The sequence below is a fragment of the Phaseolus vulgaris genome, chromosome 7 (genome assembly GCF_000499845.2).
Source record: "Phaseolus vulgaris cultivar G19833 chromosome 7, P. vulgaris v2.0, whole genome shotgun sequence".
NCBI classification, from domain to species: domain Eukaryota; kingdom Viridiplantae; phylum Streptophyta; class Magnoliopsida; order Fabales; family Fabaceae; genus Phaseolus; species Phaseolus vulgaris.
Window position 1 is genome coordinate 26,289,900 of NC_023753.2, and position 18,558 is coordinate 26,308,457.

An 18,558-nucleotide genomic window follows, 5' to 3' on the forward strand; every position below is an offset into this window, starting at 1 on the left:
TACTCCATGTCGTACAAAACGTTTAATCAACCGATCCACATTCAACATTTAAAATTCGTAACTGTTTTTTACAAAATGATAAAATATTAGTTTTAAAAATAAAAAATATAAACAGTTTCCAATTAATTATAAAAATAATTAGTTATTTATTAAATATTTAAAAAATAATAAAATGACTGAAATGTCCAAAATAAAACAATAAAATAAATATTAATATAAAAGTAAAATTGATAAACACAAAAAAGCTAGAAAAATTTCATTTATATATAAGTATTCAAATAAAATAACTTAGAAACTATATACTATTTGAGAAAAATAAAATTCACACTTTCATTATCTATCGTATTTATATATATTAGTAGATACAATCTGCTATTACTAAACTAATTGTATTATATTACAAAATAGACATGTCATTAGTAAACTAATCCACATTACAAAATTTATATATATATATATATATATATATATATATATATATATATATACGTATAAAAAAATGTTACATGCGTGCGGATCTGTGACTCACGTGCCGTTTGGCGCCAAATCCAGTTTCTTCTTCTCACTGCGAGTAGCGAATTGTGTTGCAGAGCGTGCGATGTGTTCTGTGTAGTTTGCGAGCATTGCAATGAACAAAAGGAAAATTTCTCAAGCCAGAGGTTTCTTTCTTCTCCCTTTTCACATTTTCGCTTTGCTTCTCCTCATTTCGTTATTATTTTTTGAACTTTACGATTGCAATCAATACCTAATGATTTGTTCTCTACGAACGACGCGTTTTGCTCCACATTCTCATGGTTCTGTGTTCCACAAAAGTCTACGACAGTATAGTTTGCTATCTCATTGCTCATTGTCATAATAGTACTAAGAATTAGATAAGTTCGTTTTATTTTAGCGTTTAACAGGATTTGGAATTCAAGTGCAGGGACAGATCCAAAAACTTCTGAGTTTGCATTCTTTAAGAAATTGAAGAAGGACGCAAGCGAGGGATTTCGTTCACGTCCACTGCAAAAGGAATCCCGCCAATCATCTAAGAGGCCAGAATCCACGAACTATTCCAGAGGTTGGTTGAATTTCAAGGAGAATAAATTTGCCTTATCTCTATTTGTGAAAATCTGTGGACTAATCAGAAATCGTTTTCAATGTGAGTTTTGATGAACTTGTTGTAAAATTCAATAAAATTATTGTACATGACTTTAGATAACACTGTAAAATAAGTATACAAGACCATGGATGTATTATTTATTCATAGAATTTTCAGACAAAATTATAAAATGGATTTTGTTATTGTTATAAGTTTTGTAGAAATAATATATTTGCAGTCAGTTATGATGAGAATGTTAATGGTTTTGCGTAGAATTAATGTGAAAAGGTTTATCTCGGTGTGTAAAGGTTGAAAAGGTTTATCCCAGCTGATTTATAAATAAGCATTATTATGATTTTTTTTTTCTCAAAAAGTATTTTATTGTTTTGATAAAAACAGGAGAAAATTTTATTCTCCTATAACTTTTCTTAACGGTGTTAAATTGTTCCTTATATTAAAGCCATCTTAATTGAATTAGGTTGGGGAATTTCTTAATACGATATAAGACATTGAATTCATTTCCTTTCCCATCCTACTCTGAAAGTTGAATATTTCCCCATGGCTTGAAGGCGAGACATTATACATGTGCCATCTTCTGTCACAATGGAATAGACATCGTTTTTATTTAAGATTATTTAAGATTCAAGTATATTTTGGTCCTCGTTTGATATTCTAAAATTTAGTTTTAATCTCTCTAAAATTTGGATTTAGGTTTGGGTCCCTGAAATGTTTTGAAATTAGTGCCTTCGATCCCTGTTATTGTCATTGATCTGTTAAACAATGTGCTTCGCTAAAGTGAGTTGGGAATTCGTTTTACATGTTTGTAGTTAATAGGTCTATAATAACAACAGTGATAAAAAAGTGTTCACTTTTAAAATACATGGCACATAAACTAAAACTCAAATTTTAGAGAACTATAACCAAAACTTCAATAATCTGCAGAGATTAAAAGTGTATTTAAATATTTTATGTATACGTAGAAAAGACAGGTGATGACAGGATTGGAAATAATGGCGACAATTCTTCAAGGATCATTGAGCACGTATCAACTGTAAGGACAGACTCATGTTTCTCACCTGTAAAAGCTTGGAATAAATCAGGTGCGTATTAGAGGAAAATTCCACAACATTCTAGCTGCAGCGATACACTGATATTTAGGATCATGGTGTTCACAATCACGATAATTAGGAAAGCTGGTACTTGCGTTTTGTAAAGAAATGTTCCTCGTTTTGGAAACCTTTTTTTCTTTCTTCTTATGATATCATTATCTACTCCTCTTCACTCGTATTCGCTTGTTAGGTTAGTATCATGTGGCATTTATATTTTTCTAATTAGCCACTGTATTCCGAAATGTTGAAATGTTGGGAAATACTTTTTTTCTCCCGTTATAATTTCATTTTTTAATTTCATGCTAAACTACAATCTGTTTTCAAAGATCTCTTAACAGGTGGTAATGCAGGCTTGTACTCCATCAGCAACACGCCAAAAGACTCCCGAGATTGTAGTGACAAATTCAAACCCCAGCGAATATTTTCACATGAAGGTTTGATTTTCTTCATTTGGATTGCTTGGTTGCAAGGTATTTACAAGGGGAAATAATGTATTGGACAGTTTGAACATCTATGGTTTATATTTCTGATCATCCAATGGAGTCATGCCTTTATTCGGTGCCACTGATTTGTTAATTAACCTTCAGATGGTCAAATTTATTATTGCAAAAAATGTATGTAATTTAACTGAAGACGCGCAATTTACTTCTCATATTTGTGAATGTGCTGACACAGCCTGTGTAAAATAATTACTGTGTCAAAACTTCAGATCAGCAGTTGCGTGGAGAAGTTTTTGCTAGAAAGAGACAAAAATTACGACTGTGTGTTGCAGATGCCTTGTTTACAGACACAGAGAACCTCTGTTCAAAAGGGTTAGGCACAGCTTCGATATTGATATTAATTGCCCTTTCCCTTTATCATGAATATAATAGGAATTTTTCAGGCACGATATTATTTCCGTGCTCCTTAGTCGGCTGTTCCCTATGAGCACTGAAGAAAATGTATGGTTTTTAAGCCATTTCTCACGCTATAAATCCATCCAGTGGCCTGCATTCCCTTATCAAAAATTATTTTCTGTGCCAGAAATATGAGGATACTCATCCAGGAAAAGAAGCGAATGGTACAAGATATGATTTTCCTGATTCTCGAGAGTTAAATGATCAATGTAAGGAGCAATATCAGATACCTAAAAGGAAACTTCTAGAACTTGAATCAAGCCCATACTTCAGCGATCATGTGTTGTCTCCTTCGTTTCTCAGACTAGATGGGAGATTTAATCTGCAATCGAAGTTTCCAACATATGATTCTCACAATTTCCCCCCTCGAATTACGGAACCTGAGTGCAAACAAAGTGCAACTCCAAGTTTCGGTGTCGCAACCAAGAGTGATGTATTTCTTGAATCTTTGCTTAACGAAGCAGCAAATGCTACCAGATATGGTTTGCATGATACTTGGGAGTTAGATGTTCAATTTACAGAACACCATCAAATGCCTGACAGGAAACCTCTTGAACTTGAATCAAGTTCATCCTTCAGTGATCATTTGCTGTCTCCTGTTTTTCTGCGATCAGTTGAGATGATTAACCCTCGTGCCGACGTTCAAACTTATCCACTCAACGTTCAACCTATGCTCAGTATGACAGAAGCTAGAAGCAATTTTGGTGGAGCTCCAAGTTTCATTGACGAGAGTGATGTAACCCGAGGATTTCTGAGTAATAATCGAGATCATGAAATCTTTACACTGAGTCATTTCAAAGAGCTGGGGATACTAGAGAAAGAACCGATTCCTCTTATGGAAAAAGATTTTGACTATACTGCAAATGCGACAAATTTGCCTATCACTTGCAAGCATACAAAGCCAAATATGATCCCTGAATTATCAATTTTAGGCCACCCTGAAGAGCAGACATTAGATAGATTCCACTTTAGTCCCTCATTCTCGCTACTCGACAAATCACAGAACTTCAATTCAATATTGGATTCTGGTTTCTTAAGATATCAAGAATTCAAGTTTGGAAGATATGTCTATGAAGACATGGACACAAGTTTTAACCACACAGCATTGTCTTTGTCAAACAATAAGCACAACTTTAATGTTCTTGAAAATTGCAAGAATGACACGTCATGTGATCAAGACAGCATGTTCCTTTCACCATACCAGCATTGGGTTGGAAAGACAGTTTCCAGTGCCTACCATCATCATCCTAATCCGGAAACCTGGCTTTCATCTTCACTAGATGAATGTCAGAGGAGCTTATCTCTAACTAGTTCCCATTTAAATTGCCAAAGTTCAAGTTCAAGAACTTTACAATTGCTGCAAAGGGAAAGTGCGTCTTCTCTTTTTCAAATTAATGATAATGAAGATCCAGAAATGGATGGTGAAAATCACGGGGAAGTGCTTTATCAGTTTAGGAAAAGCTTGATTGAAATATATAACTCTTCTTTTCTTCATATGTCCATGCAAAGAAACAATAGATGTCCATTTCCTTTGGATGACAGTGACTATGCCACCGAGCAAGAGCAAACGCAGAAGCTGCTCCTTTAGAGTCTAACACTCCAGAATGTTTGATCAAACGTTACACTGCACATGCTTCTGGTTAATTTCGGACTGTTATGCCATGTGTTTACAAAAAGAGGCGTCTATCAAACGTCACCTTTAGGTGGAAATTAGTGTTGTTTCTTTCCTGGATCTTTTTGATAATTCGGAGCATTAAACGAACTGGGCCTATACTTTTAATTGTACAAGCATCTAAAGTGACTGTAAAATTGTGACACATCCAAAGAACTTTCCCGTGATTCCCCACAAAAAGTAGTACGACTTTTGGCATTTATCATGTCTGTAATTCTAAACATCAAGAATTGAATTTCACGAATACGTCTGTTAAAATTATTGAAATAATGTAACAAATTTGTGCAGCTCACATTTATAACCGACCTAATTGCCTCTAAAATTTATCAAAAAGATTACGAGTTACCCTCCTAACCATTTGTACAAATCCTTACGTTAAGCAAAGCGCAAACTTGAATGCAAAAAGATCTCTAGCTTCTTTCTCTTGTATTCTTTGGAGTGGTCTTCATGCCACTCCAGATTTCAAATTGGTTAAGCTCTTCTGCCCTATGTATGGTGCTGGTGAAGGCCTACATCAACGTCTCCGAACCACACGCCCCACGGCACCGTGTGGTGGTATGGGCACATGAAAAAGGTAGATACTATTATCATTTGCTTTTCTAATTTTCCACAAAGTCCACATTATAAGTGAGATTTATATTTTGTTTTGTTTTGTTTGCTATTCTAATAAAAGGGTCATTTTCAGCTGCATGTGCAACTTGTACGCCACTCATAAATAGAAAACGATATCTGACCCGTTCGGTTTTTTTTTTACCCAAGATTAAAGTCTACCCTATGATAAAAAAAGTTTTGTTTTCACTCCCCTATAAATCCCCAAGTTTTGTGTATTCTCTGTCGCATTAAAGGTGAGATCAAATAAATCATTATTATGAAGTCAACCTAACAGAATGTAGAAAATTCTGTGGCCTCAACAGATATGGCTTTTTCTCCCGTTCTATTGTTTGTATATCCCTCTTATTTTACTCCTTTAAAGCAACGCCCTTTAAGATGATCTCCTTTCCGTGTGATACATCTATTTCATAATCACTCTTTTTTAAAAATATTAAGATAACATCTCAATGGTTTCCCTGATATTGAGTCAAGTACCTGACCTTGTAAAGTTGATCCATATATGAAATATTTTTTTCTAGTGATTTTTATTCTATATATCAAGTGATGACACGTTTCATAATTATCTTACCTTTCCTTACCAACTTTAACTGGTTAAGATTTGGAAGAATCAAAGATTTTTATTACATTGGGATTTCTTAGTTATTTGCCTATATAAATGTAACTACTTGCCTGTTTTGTTAGACTGGTTGATTTTGTCCTCAAACTTGCACATTTGATCATGTGATTCAAATTACATTGAGAAGAAGTAAAAAATTTATTGGTACTAAAGGAGATAACTAAATCTATAGTAGTTTGATGAGAGCGTTTTGCAAAGGGAGTGGATGGAGTATATAGTACAGAACTACGCAAAGGAGAGACAGAGTAAGAGGTAGGACATCAAACCCACATCTCTGCACCTTGCCCATCCTTTTGCTTCTTTGACATACACTTATATCTCCCTTTCCTGGTGATTTAGATGGACATTTCTCTAATTTGACTATAGGTTTTTGTTTCTTTCCAAGTTGTGTGGAATGATTGCACTTAAGATTTCTGTAATTGAAGTGTTTCTCTGCTATTATATTATTCCCATACATCACCAAATATTCTGGCGATTTGTCTTGCAGTTTGGCCTCTCTCAACAAGTCAATCAGATGGTGGTGATGGGATAGAGTAGAGGATAAGTCACAAAAGTAAGTGGAGCACCCATCAAAATGCAGATGCTCATAGACAAAGAAATGTCCAAACAAAAAGACTCCAAGCACTACCTACCAAATGTAGTAGCAAAACTAATGGGGCTTGAAACTCTTCCAAGGGGAGAGCCTAATTTACCTATGGAAAGAAAATACAGAAGTGATTATTCTCAACAAATGCATGGTCCTGTAGGCTTACCATTCAGGCATTGGCAGCAGGAAGATAGGTTTATGGATAGGAAAATGTTTCATGAAGTTCATCCAAGCACAGAACAGGTTGCTTACAAAGATATGTATGAAATATGGCAGCAATCTCAGAGAACAAGTCATGCAAGTGGCAAGGTACCTGATAGAGGAAGATGGAGTGAAGATGTTGATGGGAAAAGAATGGCTCTCATTCGTCAGAAATTCATAGAAGCAAAACTTCTGTCAACCGACGAGAGACTGCGTCAATCTAAACAATTTAAAGATGCCTTGGAAGTTCTAAGCTCCAACAGTGATCTCTTAATGAGGTTATTGGATTCTCAAAATGTTTATGAATTTTACTCAACCCCACGTACTGATACAAATCGCATTACTCTTATTAAACCTTTGAAGATGGTTGACAATGACAAACCAGCCAGAAAGGAGAAAAGGAATAACAGACTAATTAAGAAATCAGCAAATGTTGATCAAGCAGCTGGATGGGAGAACAAGAATTCTGGAAACTCTCCAGATAGTCAGAAAGTTGATGAATCTCCAGTTCGAACCACTCGAATTGTGTTACTAAAACCTAGCCCTGGGAGGACACCCGAGCAAAAAGACGGGGTTTCTCCAACAACAACAACACCACTAAATCTGAAAAGTGGAATTTGCCATCAGGGACCTGAATATGACGATGTAATAGAATCCTTTAAAGTGGCAAAAGAGATCAGACAGCAAATGCATAGAGGCCTGAGGAGCTATCAAAAGGATAAAACTCCACACTATTCTTCTGGCTATTCTGATGATGAGAGTTCGTTCAACAAATCATATCATGAGTATGCATCAGCAAATTTCAGTGATTCCATGTCAATGTCACCGCTGCCAAGGCTTTCATGGGATTGCAATTACATCAATGGCTGTAGCAGTCCCTATTCTACAATGTCCTTGGGTCGCATGTCTTGCTCTCCTGAGTCATCAGTGTGCAGAGAGGCAAAGAAAAGACTTTCTGAAAGATGGACTATGATGACATCAGGTAATAAGGGTCATCAAGAACAAATGAATGCGAGGAGAAACTCTACCTTGGGTGAGATGCTTTCTCTTGCCCACATGAAGAAATCTGAAGCATCTGTGGTTGAGAGTATTAAAGAGGACCAAGAACCCCGAAAATCAGTTTCTTGCAGTCATTCTTTCAATGCAGAAATAAGCACTGAGGGCTCTCCTAAAAATCTTCCCAGGTCAAATTCTGTGCCTGCAATTTCTGCTGTCACTGAAACTGGGCTCACAGTTCAAGTTGGTAATCAAAATACTGTCAAATCACAAGCCTCCAGGGCACAGACAAAGTCGAAGAGGAGATCATCATTGAAAGAAAAAGTAGCCAGTCTCTTGTTCTCAAAGAATAAGAAATCAACCAAGGAAAAGCCAAGTCCACCTCAATGTAAAGATGCATCCCAACCTTCTCCTATTGTCACTGAATCATTAGTTCTTCCAGCAAATGCACCTGAAGTCCTTAGGGATAACGTGGATAGTTTTGAAGAGTTTTCTCTTGTAGCTCTATGTGAATCATCAGAGAAAACTTCCACAGATTCAGTCTCCAACAGACAAGAAGACATGATTACACTAGAGGTAATGGCTACTATTATTCTGCTAATTTTGTCAATTTTTTTGTTTCATTCGCAAAATTTATTTTGAGATGGGTATTTTGCATGTGAGGAATTTCTAGGTTAATATAGTGCAACGAAAAGAAAAGAGTACAGAAAGGAAATATACACCAAATAAGCTCAATTAGCATTGATATCTGTTTGGGAACTTCGAATGCTAATTGTTTTAACCTTTATTTATTACTGCCTTGTGGGTTAACACCAAAAAAGCAGTCCTAGTACCCCTTTTATGATCCACAGGAAATTTTGTGCCTTCTCTTCCCAACTTATGAAATTATTAGATCCTTGAAATTTCTCAGGCTGCCAGATATTTTAGACACTAGGCTGTTGCAGCACGATGAGGGAATTGAACGAGTATGGCCGCAAGTTCTGTGCACGGAAACTAATTGTCCTCTTAAATTGTTGATATTATATGCGTTGGAATGATGGAATAAATGAAATGGAAAACCGAAATTTTTGTCATTAAAAGGTTTGGGTACTTGTGAATAATCAATGGAAATAACTATTCTTCGTAAGCCTTGACCACAACCTCTCATCTAGATGAGATTATTGAATACAATAAATTGAATGCACATATCCTAGTACCATGCTGTATATAAACGTATGAAATCCTTTATTTGTTTGTTTTCACAGCCTGCATTAACAGTAGCAGGCTCCATGATGCTAAAGATTAATTCAAGCGAAAGCCCAGATCAGCCTAGTCCATTCTCAGTGTTACAACCTCCATTTGAAGATGATAACAATTATGTGTCCCATGAGACCTTGGACTGTATGAAGAGCGATCAACTAGGTAAAAATGTTTAGGCCTTTCTTCTTTATTTATTAGCTCTAGTTCTTGTTTGATATGAATAAATATGTGGACATTATCTTAATTATTGTTAATTGTTTAGTCATTACCTGAACCTGAAGAATAGCTTTTAAAAATACTTCCATTTAAATAAGGATTCAGACTTATAATGTAAGAGTAGTTATAAACCATATCTTAATCTTAATTACTATACTTTTATTATTACCTGAGTGTCACTTGTTGTACATGTATAGGATCACAGGTGCAACTGAAGTCCAATTTAATTGACAAAACACCTCCTATAGAATCAATAGCTAGGACCCTATCATGGGATGATTCTTCTGCAGAAGTTATGAGCCCCCATCTATTAAAACGCTTAATGATTCCTTCCTTGGACTCCAAGGTAGAGGAAAAAGAGTGGCTTCTCTTGGTCCACAAACTACTATCAGCAGCTGGACTTGATGACCAGCAGCAGTATGACTCGTTTTACACCAAATGGTATTCCCTTGAAAGCCCATTGGACCCATCATTGAGGGACACATTATACATCAATCTAAATGAGAAGGAGCCTCAGCCAATGCATGAGAGAAGAAGAAGGAAGATGAGATCAGATCACAAACTTCTCTTTGATTATATTAATGCTGAACTATTGGAACTTGTTGGTCATGGGTCAGGAAAGTGTTTGAAGGGCAGTGGGAGCCACTGCAGGGTCCTACTCCAAGAGCGTGCATCGGCATCTCCCTTGTTGGTGGACCACATTGTGGCCAAAATAAAGGAATTAATGGCAAGTGGGGTGAGGTGTGAGCAGGACAGCAACAGCCTGGTGGTAGAAAATGTTGTCAGAAAAGAAATTGTGCAGATAGGGTGGGTTGAACTTATGGAATTGGAGATAGACATTTTGGGAAAGGAGATAGAAGGAGACTTGATTCAAGAGCTTTTGGAGAATGCAGTGGTTGATTTTACAGGCAGGGCCTGAGTCCCTCTTCACCCTTTCTGCTTTTAATTTTCAAATTAAATAAATATTATTGTAAGTTTATTATCATTGCATTCGATTATTCACACTGCCCTACTTACCTAATTTATTAAATTTTATGGTACCAATAAAAAGTTGTAGTTATTTGACATTGATGACTTGGAAATTTAATTGCTTAATTACCTAAACAGAGAATGTGAAGAACTACACTAGTTACAAAGAATATGAATATATAATATTGACTCAACTCACAAGTCACTATCTGTGTGTTGGTACTAGTTTAGCCATAACTGTGATGCTGTAACAGTATCATCGGTACAGTTGGTACAATTCATGCATGATGCATCCATCGAAATCACAGTCTGTAGTCCTTTAATAAAATGTTGATGGCTCCCATTAAACCATGTTGAGCGTGGATTAATTTGAATCACAAGTCACAGCACATGATGACTTCTTATAAAGAACTATTAAATAAAACATTGATCAGAGCATATTATATTTCCCTTCTCTAAACCAGTTCATGCAATCCTCTTAGGGGTAGAAGATAAAGAGAATTTTAACTAGTTTAATTCAGAATAACATGTTCACTCTTTTTTTTTTCAGCCACGACTCAGATTCTCTTACCACACATGGAGTGTCGACTAAGTCTGCGGTCCAAGAAATAAACTCTTCAGATGCTTGCAAAAGTTTCTGTTATGGATAAAATTATTACAATTTTTTTAAGCGATGAAGCAAGTGCAAACTCAGCCATAATCGATAAAAAAAAAACCTTTAAAATAATCATTTCCAAAGATAGAGGGGGTCATTGTAACCTTTTGTTACTCTGAGCTCAGAAAATTTTCCTCTCTGGACTGGATCATCATTCCCTCCTAAATTTTTCATCTACCGAAAAGATGTGGCCAAATGGGTTTATTTGTCTACGTAAATCGTGGAAAGATTCTTACATTATGACTCAAGAGCCATAAGAGGTACAAATATTTGCAATGTGATAGTGCTGAAGCCATAAAGTAGAACAAGGGGACAAAGACACATTTTTTTTCCAAATGGATAAAAGGTTGAGAATATTCCCCAATGACCATTCGATGTGAAATTTCTAACCAAACTAGAAAACAAAGTATGGTATCTACAACTTCAAAATTGAATCACTACTCAATTCCCGTGACAGCACCGTGGACCACATTCCACGAGGCAAGTGTCCAAAATTATTAAGAATAGATCAGTAACTCCAGTTTGGGAGGGTACAATTTCTCATCACTTGTCATTTTTCTATAAAAACAGAAACAGAGGAGAAAAAGAGTGTTGCGATACGTACTATGTAGAGTAGAAGTGCATGCTTTTGTGTATTCTTCCTTTTTTTAAAATAAATAAAATCTGCAGTTCTCTCCAGGAACATATTCAACAAAGGTTGTGATGGTTGATTCAGCCAAAATAACATACGATTTCACCCAATCCAAAACCCAACATCGTCCTGCAGTAGTCAGAAACGGTCACATGCATAATTTCTAATACAAACAAGTGAGGAATATAATATTAGCTACACTCCTCGTGTCTGGAAATTAATAAATAAATAAATAAAAACTATTTAATAACAAAATTAGTAAAAATCAAGTGCTATAATAGTAATGGCAAAACATTTTACTATCCAGAAACATGTAACCACCATTTGTCATCTGTAAAAATTCAAACTGCCCCCGGTTCACTGAAATCTTCACACTGAAAATTTATACCCCTTTTATTAAAATCATCATATACCTAAACAACTAACATTTTGCCAATTCTATAATTAACTTCCAAAATAAAACTAAGAGAGAAAAAAATATCTAAGTGTTCGATCAAGCGATAAGTACCATAACATACTGAAAACTTGCCCTCGGATTTCACTTGATGAGTATGTTCTCAAAGATACTCGCTTTCCACACTGTAATATTTTAACCCACCAATTATGCTTTTTCAAATTTTATACAAAAGTATGATCTTTTTTTATAAAAAAAAAATGAATGCCGACACATGCGAGACGTATGTTTCACGTACCCCATATCCTACGTATATATAGCTGTATGCTTAGCCGTTGAGCAATGTCAATTAATTTTCTGTCATGCAGACTGGACTATCAGTAGAGCCTTGAGGAAGGTACTTCATCGGGTCCTTTGTTATGTAACTTTGTTATTAATTTTTCTCTTATGCTACGCTATTTAAGTACAAGACTCTTAAACTTCAATCAATACCTGGTTTGGTTTTACAACACATAAAGTAAAACATTAGAAACAAAGATATACATGTATGTACGCAAATGTCAACACATCATTGAATTGCTTGATGGCTAGTAGCGGTCATTGCCTGAAATTCATGGTTGGTGGCTGCTCTTATCTCCATGGGTCAATCCGTACTGCAAACATGAAATAGCAATTCCTACATTACTAATGTTAAAAGACTTATATAACAGGCCTGCACAACGGTAATCTGTTTACATGAATAGCAGACACAGCTATGTATCAAACTAAATAGGAAGGAGAGAAGAAAAGAGACTGTACTAAATGATCGACATATAAGCACTTTGAAAGTCTCAAAAACAATTTGGAAAACCATAAATTTATCGAACTTTATCCTGAGAACCACATGCTTAAAATGAAGAAACCGTTGATATTGAGCTCTTGTAATTAACACAAAGGCCTCAAGATTCTAAACCCAAACCAAAATAAAAAAGGAAAATTTAGTGATCTGTGCAAGACATTTACATAACCTTTCGGTTTCAAACAGTGTAGTTTAAAATAGTTTAAGGCAATGATAATAGACTATACTGAAAACGTAATTTTTCTAAGCAGGTATCATGACTACGTGCCTAACTATGACACACCAGAATTTAGCATCCAAGCAAAATAGAATAATAGAATAATAAAACTATAAATCTAAAACCAAATTACTATAAGCTAATATCGAAATTAAAGAACATGTCACAAATAATATGTACAAATGGAAAAAATACAAACAGAAAATAAAAATGGAACTTTTAGTTGATAGTTAATAGTTGATAGTTGATAGTTGATAGTTGATAACAAAAGCTCAACCTCTTTTTTGACAAACTCTTACAAAATCACATTATTTTTCCTATCATTCAAAGACTCAATTCCCTCAAAGGTTATCAAAGAAATTACGGTTAAGACTTCAAGACCAGCATACCTTTTCTCTCATCCGTGAGCTCCAAATATCAGAGTGATTTCCTCTATTATCACCTTTGCCAGACCCAGATGGTTGGCCAGATTGAGGATTTAGTAGGGGTTCCCAACTTCTACGCCTAGCATCACCTTCATTCTCAAAATCAAAATCAGCCTCCCTGGTAGAAACTGTGGCTCGCAGAATTAATGCCAGTAGTAGAGACAGTGCCTGAGGTTGGCAACAAGAAAAATGAGCAAAAGCACTAGAGGAGGAATGGAATAAAAGAAAATCCAGAAAATGCTTTACATTTATCCAGCATGGTTGTTATATGGTTTGTTAGATTTTTTATTGATACTATTTTCATGAGGATACAAGAAAAATGCTGGAAATTTAAAACCAATGATTATACAAATCCTAGGTTGTCTTTATAACATGCAAGTCACAGACATGAAATATTCTAGACACAGTTTGGGGTAGAATTTTGTCCTGTTTTCCTGTTTCAACCTTAATGAAGTAAAAAGACCAGCATATTTATACCAGGCTCTGCCTCCGATACTTGCAGTATCTGTCAACTGAGCATTAAAATCTACAATAAAAAAAGAAGCTACTGTCTCAAGCCCAACTAATGTGTGTACAGACTGCAAAGCACAAACAACAGCCTCTCAAATGAAGGAAGAGACAACAAGAGGTAAAGTTAAACAAATTTTGTAGGTATAAGAATCAGCACATATTAATAGCCCATTTACCTATACCTCGAGCATGTAAGGAAGATCACTAAGATGGTTCATTGGATGCTTTATTACTCTCTTTTTTAAATAACTAGTATTTGTTATTTAGGGTAAAATGATCATCATAGCAACAAATCATGTTTATTTTGTTTGTAAATTGCAGTTGCTTAGTTAAAAATATAAATAATTGAAATAAAATAATAACACAATTATTTTGTTTATAACTCCCTCTGTCATATAAGAGTTTTTTAATGTCTGAAATTATTTGTCATTTTAAAACCTAAGAAAACATTAATTGTTTTTCAACAACACCCTCTTATACTAGTATCTCACCTCACCTAAATACCTAAGTAAATTGACAACTACATTTAATAAGGATTTATTTTGTCCAAAAAAGGTTATCTATAACAGCAATTCGCGGTATTCAGTGCAATGAATAATTTTGTTAAAATGTGTGTATTAACTTAAAAAAGCAAATAATGGTATGAGATAAAGGAAGCAATTAATGTTCTGTTGTGAATGCTAGTATCGTTCAGAAAATTAAATGATGGATTAGAACGTGTACCTAAACTAATAATGTTACTTAGAAAGAACTCATAAACTCCATCACCGCCTCTCATACTCACCAATACTACCAATGATTCTTTTAATAAGAATGTTATGGAGATGGGAATTCATTACTTTATTTGGAATCTTCACAATAAATGCATTAGGAGTAATTCAAGAATTTCAAAGGACATGTTGGGTTACCACGTAAAATTAACCAACAGAACTTTAGAATGCAACCAAAGTAATAACCAAAGCAATAGTTTGGAGATCATAATACTAACATATAGTCTGGAAAAATAGTAATAATTCAAATTCCAAAACCAAATTCAACACGTAACTTCTCTTTCCTATTATGATCTTTTTGTTACATATAATTACTGAAACCAAATTACCCAGAGGCTACAGTAACTGCATTCTATAGAGTGTAGTGTTCTACACAGTTAATAACACCTCTGACTCCATGAATCTAGTGAACAGAGTGAATGATACCTTAAGTCAGAGCTGAATTAACATACCGGTCCAATTCCTTATACAATTGAAGTTAATGAACAAAAAATAACAACTTAAGATGCTTGAATAATTATTTAGATGCTTGAACAAAAGAAGACAGACATCTAAATGATACAAGTTATAGAGGATTCCAAAAGTTAGAAGTGCTCATGAAGAAACATCAACTTCAGAAAATATATAATAATGCATGTTGAACACCAACATCAACAAGCTTGAACTCTAAAAAATGGACTATAGTAGACTATAATTCATTTACCAATGAGAGGTCAGGAAAAAAAACAGATACTAACACCAAAACAGCAACATGTAAAGAAAATACCTGAACCACGAGCACAGTAATGCCAACCCAAGTACAGATATCTATATTATCTTCGATGAAAATTCGAAGCTCGTCAAGTTTACCGGTTGGATCAAGTGGGATATCCTGCAAAGATAATAATAAACTATAGGCCTCAAAAGAGGGACACAAATGCGAGCTAGTGCAACTATGTCCGTAAATAACGTAGGGGAACAAGAAAGTAAGAACCTTTTCCCAATCACTATCAAGTGCAATGAATCCCACCAGAGAAGCTTCCAGCATAAGAAGCACCGCGATGAGTAGAGTGTACTAGCATTTTTCAAACGGTCAAGGAGTGACAAGCAAAAATAACTTTAAAAAATTAAAATCAAAAAAGTAGAGTAAAAGCTACTACTTCAAAGCATTCAACACAAGTTTACTCTACTCTCATAAAGCTTAATAGAGTTTCAGCTAAAAAGTTTTTAAAAACAGTTCCCAACCGTGGTTTCGGCCACCTAGTCTGTAATTTCCCACAACATGAAAAAGCACGACAAAACAGTGACCCAAAAATGCGATCGCAATTTAAAAACTTGAGCTGCGAACCTTCTATATTTAAATAAACATTCAAAATATCAGTGGGATACAAAACACAAGCAGCAACCATTAATCATTTCAGCTGCAATGCAACCCAAGAAAGAAATGCATAACACCAAAATTCCCACTCCCAAGAAAGCGTAGATAAACCTGCAAAAAAAAAAAGTTCAGCATTAGAAAGAAACAGAAGCGAATAACCGTTTAAATCCAAACCTAAGCATTTCACCGCACTTGTTGCAATCTCATCATAGTTTAAAAAAAAAATACTAACAGTAAAATAATAACGTAAAGATGAATTTTCCTTTAAGAAGTATTAAGTATTAATTCCCGACGCACGAGTAGTTGATAGCATTTAATTTAATAATAGAGTTGACAGCAGCCGAATGAGAAGGAGTTGATTAATTAGCAGAAACAGTGAGAATGAAGAAGAATAGTGGTACCATGGAGCGGGTAGAACGATGAAATTGAGCTTGAGATAGAAATCAAAAGCGTGAGGGAGAGGAGGAGGAGGAAGACGATGCTCCCATTCGTTGAACATCCATATGGAATAGAGCAAAATGGAAATGGCAACGAAGGATTGAAGGAAATTGAGGAATTTGAGAACGAAAGCGAGCGAAACGTGACAGATATTGAGACGCATCGTATTCTTAGGGTTCCTTCTTTCCCTGCGTAAGCTGATTTCAAGATTTTCACTGAATTTCTTTATCGGGAATTCCGACGACCACACCACAGTCTCAGATCTCCTCCTCCACACTTTGCCTTCCACTATTTCCTACTCTTTTCTCTCACTTTTTATTTTTTATCTATAAATAATATATATATAAATAAATAATAAAAGATGGACTTTTATAAATTTTATTTATTTATTTCTCAAATTTTCAAACCCAAATACAATACCATGCCCCTCTTCGTACATCTTTTTCTCATAGATGTGTAGAAGTTTTTTCTAAAATCTAAGTTTTTTATGTTTACATCTTGTAAATTTAGATACTTTTAATTAATTTTTCATTACAAGTTTTCTCTTTTATTTAGTATTTAAATTGTTTATATTTTGTTTGAGTATATTTTTCATTTGATTGATTTTTGCCCTAAACAAAGTAGTGTTACTCTTGTTCTTATTTTTATTTATTTTTTGTTTACATCAACTCATTCATCTTCTTTTTAATTTGTTTTGGTCAACTTACTCTTTTTTTCAAGAGCTATGGGTGGCAATAAAATAGGATGGACAAAGTCATGAAATTTTTTATCATCCTCATCTCATTTAAATGATATATTTATACTCATCTGGTTTTAAATATGAATTAAATTATTTTAAAAAAATCACAACAATTAAAAAAAAATATTATCAAAGATTTAATTTTAAAAATACATATTTTATTTTCTTCAATATCAAATATAAAAAAAAAATTATAATTATATAAATTTCAAAATTAGAATGTTAAATAACAATCATTAAATAATTATAAAAAATAATACAAATAACCAATGTGTGTCCTAAAGATAAATTAGGAAGTAAAGATGAAAGAAAATAAAATTTTTATATCATATGATAAATTAAAAGTATTTTAATAATTTAAGAACATGATAGTTACGAGGACGATGACAAAATATTGAAAATGTTCTGATAATATGTTATGAAGTAAACTTTAACTTTAACTCAACCTCATAAAATTGGCTTATAAGGTGATATTTGCATCCCACAATCTCCAACATAGCATCCTCACGTCGAGAGTGATCGCTCGTGCGTGGGACAACATATTATGGGTGGTTCGATAACAGTCTGATAGGGAGTAACCTGATAAATCTAACAAACTCTCGCTAGAATAGGCTCGAGAATGACTTTGATACCATATTAAAAAGTAGACTTTAAATCTAACTCAACCTCATAAAACCGACTTATAGGTGAAATTTGCATTCACTTATATACTATGAAATGCTCTAATCTCTAGTTAATCTGAGATCTCCACCTGACAGATGAATTGAAGAAAATTAGAAAAAAAAAGTTAATTAATTAGACATAAATAATGGTCACATCATTCCATTGATTATATATTCAAAATGATAGGGTACTTACACGGAAATAAAAGGTATTTTAATCACAATAGAAAAAAATAATTAAAATTTAATTAAAATATAAATTTATAAGATTGTTAAACTTAAATAAAACTGTGATGACCAATCAGAATTATTGAGAAAAAGGACCCTAGAATTATTGAGAAAAAGGACCCCGAAAACATGTGCTATTAACTATTCTAAGAAAAAGTGTAATGAGAGATGTTGGGTAGTTTAGATGAAAGTGTGATGGAAGTGAAAAATAAGAGTACATTTGTGTTTTAAGTTAGAACAAAAGTTTTGAATGTGCAACAAAACAAAAGAATGGCAATAATTTATTAAGTAGGAGTTAAACGTGTTTGAATTTCATAGGAGGCGTGCATTTACCGCATAGCACGATTCCTTCATAAATAAGGAACACAGATTTGGTACGTAATACAATTACCATTGAGCTTGGAATTGAGGAACTAAACAAATTTAATCATCTATGAACATGCTAAACAGGATCTGTTAAATATTTGTTAAATCTTGTTTGTTTGACAAACCTAAAAAACT

General features: G+C 34.2%; 3 protein-coding genes across 4 annotated transcripts; 2 read left to right on the forward strand and 1 right to left on the reverse strand.

The window, feature by feature from the left end:
• The first annotated feature begins 534 nt into the window (after positions 1-534).
• On the forward strand, positions 535-2,995 carry LOC137828980 (uncharacterized). Its single transcript, XM_068635769.1, has 4 exons — positions 535-659; positions 923-1,060; positions 2,062-2,181; positions 2,517-2,995. Exons 1-4 carry the CDS (start codon positions 629-631, stop codon positions 2,678-2,680), a joined length of 453 nt encoding a protein of 150 aa, XP_068491870.1. The 5' UTR covers positions 535-628; the 3' UTR covers positions 2,681-2,995.
• A 2,595-nt stretch (positions 2,996-5,590) lies between these two features.
• LOC137828979 (uncharacterized) lies at positions 5,591-10,289 on the forward strand. 2 transcript variants are annotated; one of them, XM_068635767.1, is made up of 4 exons: positions 5,591-6,238; positions 6,474-8,345; positions 9,014-9,170; positions 9,422-10,289. In XM_068635767.1, the coding sequence occupies exons 2-4, from the start codon at positions 6,561-6,563 to the stop codon at positions 10,141-10,143; spliced, it is 2,664 nt and encodes an 887-aa protein (XP_068491868.1). In that variant the 5' UTR covers positions 5,591-6,238; positions 6,474-6,560; the 3' UTR covers positions 10,144-10,289. The 2 variants fall into 2 exon arrangements, with proteins under 2 accessions (XP_068491868.1, XP_068491869.1); XM_068635768.1 differs by having other exon boundaries at positions 6,229-6,352.
• A 1,997-nt stretch (positions 10,290-12,286) lies between these two features.
• LOC137828981 (tetraspanin-18-like) lies at positions 12,287-16,895 on the reverse strand. Its single transcript, XM_068635770.1, has 6 exons — positions 16,392-16,895; positions 16,002-16,101; positions 15,607-15,687; positions 15,400-15,504; positions 13,318-13,521; positions 12,287-12,526 (listed from the first exon to the last, which is right to left on the reverse strand). Exons 1-6 carry the CDS (start codon positions 16,589-16,591, stop codon positions 12,485-12,487), a joined length of 732 nt encoding a protein of 243 aa, XP_068491871.1. The 5' UTR covers positions 16,592-16,895; the 3' UTR covers positions 12,287-12,484.
• Between the last annotated feature and the right edge of the window lie 1,663 nt (positions 16,896-18,558).